This window comes from Poecilia formosa, unplaced genomic scaffold (genome assembly GCF_000485575.1).
Source record: "Poecilia formosa unplaced genomic scaffold, Poecilia_formosa-5.1.2 Scaffold8, whole genome shotgun sequence".
Taxonomy (NCBI): domain Eukaryota; kingdom Metazoa; phylum Chordata; class Actinopteri; order Cyprinodontiformes; family Poeciliidae; genus Poecilia; species Poecilia formosa.
The window spans coordinates 3645350-3651349 of record NW_006799947.1 but is presented as its reverse complement, the minus strand read 5'-3'; the positions used below and the strand labels follow the sequence as shown (position 1 = coordinate 3651349).

The 6000-nt window shown below is 38.4% G+C and overlaps 1 protein-coding gene across 6 annotated transcripts in view; it reads left to right on the top strand.

The window, feature by feature from the left end:
- The first annotated feature begins 9 nt into the window (after window positions 1–9).
- Window positions 10–6000, top strand: part of LOC107833426 (ral GTPase-activating protein subunit alpha-1-like) — a 53024-nt gene continuing 47033 nt past the window's right edge. For 3 of the 6 annotated variants that reach the window (XM_016662661.1, XM_016662660.1, XM_016662668.1), the window contains exons 1-8: window positions 10–187; window positions 284–355; window positions 451–599; window positions 961–1084; window positions 1223–1369; window positions 1450–1540; window positions 2172–2333; window positions 2876–3022. In XM_016662661.1, coding sequence (XP_016518147.1) covers window positions 23–187; window positions 284–355; window positions 451–599; window positions 961–1084; window positions 1223–1369; window positions 1450–1540; window positions 2172–2333; window positions 2876–3022 — 1057 coding nt within the window. In that variant the 5' untranslated portion in view covers window positions 10–22. The remainder of the gene's footprint in view (window positions 188–283; window positions 356–450; window positions 600–960; window positions 1085–1222; window positions 1370–1449; window positions 1541–2171; window positions 2334–2875; window positions 3023–6000) is intronic. The other 3 variants (XM_016662667.1, XM_016662673.1, XM_016662665.1) reach the window with 1 other exon arrangement.

Below are 6000 nucleotides of genomic sequence, written 5' to 3'. Positions count from 1 at the left end.
TACTCAGGGATTTCTTCTTCCCATGTGTGAGGCAGCTGCGATGCGAAAAGTGGTTCGTGTTTATCAAGAGTGGATCTCCATGGAAGACAAGCCAGTGTTTATGAAAGAGCCAGAGGAAGGTCCATATCCCATTCCTGCTGCTGGCAGTCTGGATGCAGGCTCTCAGCTGGGAGACAAAGAGGCTGAGGTGGGAATTTCTTCAGAAACAAAAGTTTAGTCGGTCAAAATATTCATAATTATAAGCAGCAGTTGAATAACGAATTTATGTTCTGCATTTTTTCAGGGAATCAACAAAGAGATTGACAGCGAATTGCTGGAGTACAGTGTTCATGCTGGAGGTCAAACGACATTACAGGCAGGAGCTTACAGCACTTTGCTCTGGTTTACACTCGAGATGATTCTGTCTTGTTCCTCTTTCTCATTTTATAAAACCCTTTGTGTTTTCTCCAGGTCTTCATCACCCACTCTGCCAACGTTTTCCTGCTGGAACCCGCCAATGACATCAAGATCCTTTTGGAGGAGCATGTTGACATGTGCAAACGGGTCCTGAACATCTACCGCAGCCTAGTTATGCACGAAACTATGGACCAGAAAACATGGTAAAAGAAAAAAATACCCAGAACAGGCCAATAAATATGTCAGTATGTCACTATTTTCAGTTTTCTACCACTGTCACAGATACATGTTTTTTTTTAACATATTTGAAAGCGTGCTTTTGACTTATTGTAGTAATACATCATATGGTGTTTATAAAAATTCAATTAAAAAATCAAATAAAGAGACTTAGCTACACTTTTCCCTATAGATTAGAATGCTATTTATTTTGGCAAACACAGAGAGTTCCATCTATTATTGATAAATTAAAACAAAAGAAAAATGCTTAATCATATCTCCTTGTGTCCGATTAAACAACTATTCTGATTTCAAAAACAAAATAAATATTCCTGTACTTGTTTGTAGGGAGCAGATCTTACTGGTTCTGCTCAGGGTGACAGAATCCGTCATGAAAAGGCCTCCATCCATCATGCCTCAAGGGAAGAAGATCAACACGCTGTCTGGCAGGCTGGCTGGGCCCATCTTTCAGGTACACAGCTGACACCAATGTTTGGTTTCCATGTCCTTATTCCAAAAGAACATTTAGTTTATTTAGCAACTAGTTATTATTTAAGCAAATTTATATTTATAACTTTTTTTTTTTTTTCACTCTGCTTTTTCTTTGCAGACTTTAATAGTTGCCTGGATTAAGGGCAACTTGAACGTGTACATTAGCAGAGAACTTTGGGATGATCTCCTCTGTGTGCTTTCCTCTCTGACCTGCTGGGAGGAGCTGGTTACTGAGTGGTCACTCACCATGGAGACCCTCACCAAGGTACTAAAGCTTTCTTACCTTAATGTTGCCTGCACTCTTGCTTCTATATAAACAAGATGGATGGCGTCTCTGTTTCCTAGGTTTTGGCCAGGAACCTGTACAGCGTGGATCTAAATGAGCTGCCTCTTGACAAACTCAGTGAACAGAAGCAGAAGAAGATTAAAGGAAAAGGTTACTGGACTTGGTTTGCTTTGAGAAGTACTTTACAGCGGCCCCAACTGTGACTATGAGAATAGTCTGTTATATTATTACCCCTAACTTGAACAGCCAAGGAGCAGTGCAGGCACTTTATCTGCACTCTGCGTCACGGCAGTAAAATGCCTTGTGAAAGTCATTTTCAGCCACAAACATCAATGTATTTTTATCAAGATCTTATCTGATGGACCAAAAATGTCGTAAAGTGAAATCTGAAGCGTTCCCCGAGCATAATGCTGCCACCACCATGTGTTACCATGGTCGGTTTGGGACAAGGGTAGACCTCCATACAGTCTCAATTATTTTCAAGCTTCTAACAGGGTTTTCTTCATGGATTGCTCAGCAACCAGATGCATCTGAGGAGCTTCTTTTAAGAAAATCATCCCCAAAGCAGAATGCCGCCACCATCGTGTTTTACTGTGGGGACGGCGTGTTCAGGGCGACGTGACGGAATTGTGTTTGCAATAAATTTTGTACCCATATATCCCTTTCCTCCATTTTGCAACTGTGAACTGGTCTGAGGTTATAACTTTGCAAGACACAGGAAAATATGTAACGCTACAATCACTAGCTGCTCCTAAATGACCGTTATTTGTTCGTCCTCCAGTCGGTACGGAGGGCCAGCGGCAGCCCGTGGATCGGTCCTTCTCTAAAGGCTGGAGCAGAGACCAGCCGGGTCAGGCAGCCGCCATGCGCCAGCGGAGCGCCACCACAGCCGGCTCACCAGGCATCGAAAAGGCAAGGAGTATCGTGCGCCAGAAGACTGTAGGTCAGTTCCATCTCTGCTAGAATTCCTTTCATCGTATTTTATATGCTATAACTCATTAATTTAAGGCAGAGTTGCTCATGCTAACCAGCTCTTGTCTGTAATATTTCTTCCCCCATGCCTGCAAATTTGCTTTTATTTTCGGGTTGAGGGTTTCATTCAGGAACTTGAGTGATCCTGTTTGCGGAGCTTCCACCAGCCTCTCACTGTTCCCTTGTATTTTCTGCAGAAGCTAATCCTGAATCAGTGCTCCTCCACCTTCGGTGTTTGTCTTTCAATCTACCCACAAAATGTTTTCTCTCCTTTCTGATGTGTTTTATAGACATGTTCAAATCTGCCTCTCCTCTCAATCTCTAACCAGTTTTCACCTTAACTTCCCCTTTCTGTTCTTTCTTCCTGCTCTTTATTTTTCTAATCACTTTTTGGTTTTCAACCTTACGTCTGCCTGTTTCTGCTCACCTCTCTTCCTTACTCCTCACTACAACTATACTCTTCTTTTTCTTTCCTCTCCTCTGTTTTCTCGATTTCTCTTCTGACTTCTTCAGCCCTGCGTAGCTGTTCTACGGGGGACTCTCTGCTCTCCTCAGCCTTTATTCGCAGTGCTAAGAGTGCTCCTGCTCTGGCTCCGCCTCTTCCTGTCCTCCTCCACCACCACCACCCTTTTCTACCCCCTCTTGCCGACCATCTGGCAGGTACACTCTTTTTGCACTACCTGTCTTCCTGCTGCCTGGAAGCCATAGATTCCTGCACGTCTAACTGCCTCTATTAAGTTTGTTTGTTGGTAGTTTGCATGCTTTTCAACAGAAATTCATCCTGTTCTTCAGTTTAAGCCAACCTTGAACACTGATCGGCACTGAAGCAGGAAATTTGATGCTACAGAAAGGCATTTTGACAGTCGGCATTCACTGTGTCTGATATACATCTTTACGCATAGAACTGGACCTACCTGTTGTCCTGTCTCCTTCCTTTTTTACTTTCATTTTTTATATTACGTCCTGCTTGAACTCCTGCTTGTCCATTAAATCACATGCCTGTGTTCTTTTCTTCAAATGTTTGCTTGTCTGTCTTTCTTGTTTAACGTTCACCGCTTGTCATATGTGTAATTTATTTTAATGCAATTATTTCTTGCAGATCCTTCATATCAGAGTCCTCTAATTTTTTCTAAGCATTCTTTATGCTAGTACATGCATGCTGTTTGTTTTCTTATGCGAGTTACAACTGTCACAGTGCATTTTATGTAAAATAGAGAAGCACATATTGGAGATTTGTGGCTTATTTCTGATTTTGAAAAAAAAATTCTTCTTTCTCATTAAGTACTATATGTATTCAGAATATTTTTGTATACTTTGTAAATAAATTGTAAGTTTAGAAGTCTTCATAAGTGGCTATAACAAAAAAAATGCTTTTTAATTTTTAAAAAAGGCAGCTAGAAGTTTTAAAGGTGTCTCTTTGCGGGATGGGCACTGTGCTAAGAACCTCCAGGTTATTGAACTTAGGAGTCATTATATTAAACCCAACTAAAAACAATTACAGCATATCTGGGTTACTCTTAGAAGATAACAGTTCACTTACTTTTTGTCTTATGTCATTCTTTGCATACTCAAATTTCACATCTTTGTTTCTTAAGATGTGACTTTCAGAGATTTTACACCTGCTAAAATTAAACTTTTGTTCTCCATTCGTTTGCTTTTTTGTTTCGACATGAAAACTACACGATATGTTGTCGCCATGGTCGGGTTCAAGGACTAGAGAAGTATAAAGGGCACCTGAAATCCAAAGAAAAGTTTGACTTCCATTCACAAAACCAGGAGTTCTATTTCATCGCTACTGAACACCAGAGGCGATGCTTCAAGCACTGAATGATCGTTCTTGTGCATACACAGGTTGAGTGTTAATCACAACAAAATCACCTCTGACCCACTTATGGTCACATTAGTTTTTCTTGAGTACAGGTGTGATTGTGTGAAGCTGGTATGCTCTGTGTTTACAACTTGCTTGTTGCTATAGCCTCATGACCGGGTATGGTCGGAGCTGCAGGTGAGTTTCACCCACTAGGGGCTGCACAAGCTATTTTTTGCTTTTTAGCAGATCTGCAGTTGTTGCTGCGGTAACTGATAAGTTTTGTTTTTTCTTTTCTAGGGCAGTAGTTTACTGTTTGCCTTAACCCTTGGAAATTTTTAAATTGACTGCACACTTAACACCTTTTTGTCCCAAAATATATAAAATTTATAAAGCTACTAGAAAAATTCAGTATTTATTTTTTCACTTTCACTCCATTAACAGCTTCAGACCTATCCAAATACATGATGTTTTTCATATGTTAATTTTTTAAAAATATTTTTTAATGCCTGTTTTGTCCTAAAAAGCTTGGGAGTTTTTTTGTCTTTGAAGGAGAAAAATCCAAAGTTTACAATATTTTCCAAAAATAAACTCGAAAGCAGAATATTTTAGTTGGGGGTGTTTCACCTTCAATCAAGTTGAAAATTAAAAACATAAATTTGTATGCATTATTATTTTTGAAGTAATAAGAGTTAAAAGCAAAAACCCACACTTTTATCCCCTGTGACTCAAAATGGTACATCTTTTAAAACTGTAATAAAAAAAATATACATTTAATTTTTCTTCACTTTAACTTAATTTAATCTTTTCAGCAGCTTCAGACATAACCACAGATATAAAGTTTTTCTCTTTTTTTCTCAATATTTTCTGTTTCATGCCTGTTTTATTCCCCCAAACAATCCATATTTTTGAAGGAGAAAAACCCAAAATATGCAATATTTTTCAAAAATAAACATCAAAATGGAGTGTGGATGTTTCATCTTTGACCAGATCAAAAATTAATATGTTTATGCATTTGTTTTACCTTTGTGACCTAAAATGATACATCTTATAAAAGTGCAATAAAAATTCAATATTTTTTTTTCCACTGCATTAAATCTTTTCAATAGCTTAAGATTTATCCAAAGATAAACATGCTACGTCACACATCAGCCTCTCCTGTAGATGGATGGATAGATAGATGGATAGATAGATAGATAGATAGATAGATAGATAGATAGATAGATAGATAGATAGAGAAAATACAAAAGAGGCTTTGATTCGTCAAATTACACACACACACACACACACGGATAAAATATTTTCTCAATCACATTCACACTCTCCTTTACATCACTACCAACGCACCAGGACTATTTTTGTGGTGTTCAATATTTTCATTGTTATGCATTTTGAAAGGTAATAGAAGCATTTCCCCATTGAAACTTGATGAAATACAGGGGTGGGCCCTGTGGTAATAATAAGGGGGTCATCACACCTAAAACATTTTTTTCTTGTATTTAGAAGGCAGAAGCTTAGATTAGTTTGGTTTTCAGGTAAAATTTAAAATGCTTAGACAACTGTCCACTGGAAATATTTGGTTATAATGGGAGTCAATGGGACAGAAGGTCTTAAGTGTACACAAAGGCATAACTTTTGTTCTACATACATTACAATCAAAAGGAGAAAAAAATTTAAAAGAAAACTAAAATAAAAAGTCCATGTTTCGTACAATTAACATTTAAACTGACTGAGGTATTGAGATTTTAGTAAAGAAGGATGCCCCATTTTGATCAGCCAAGAATCCCCAACGGTTAATTTGCTGCATTCCTTGATTGAGTGTTGTGGCTTA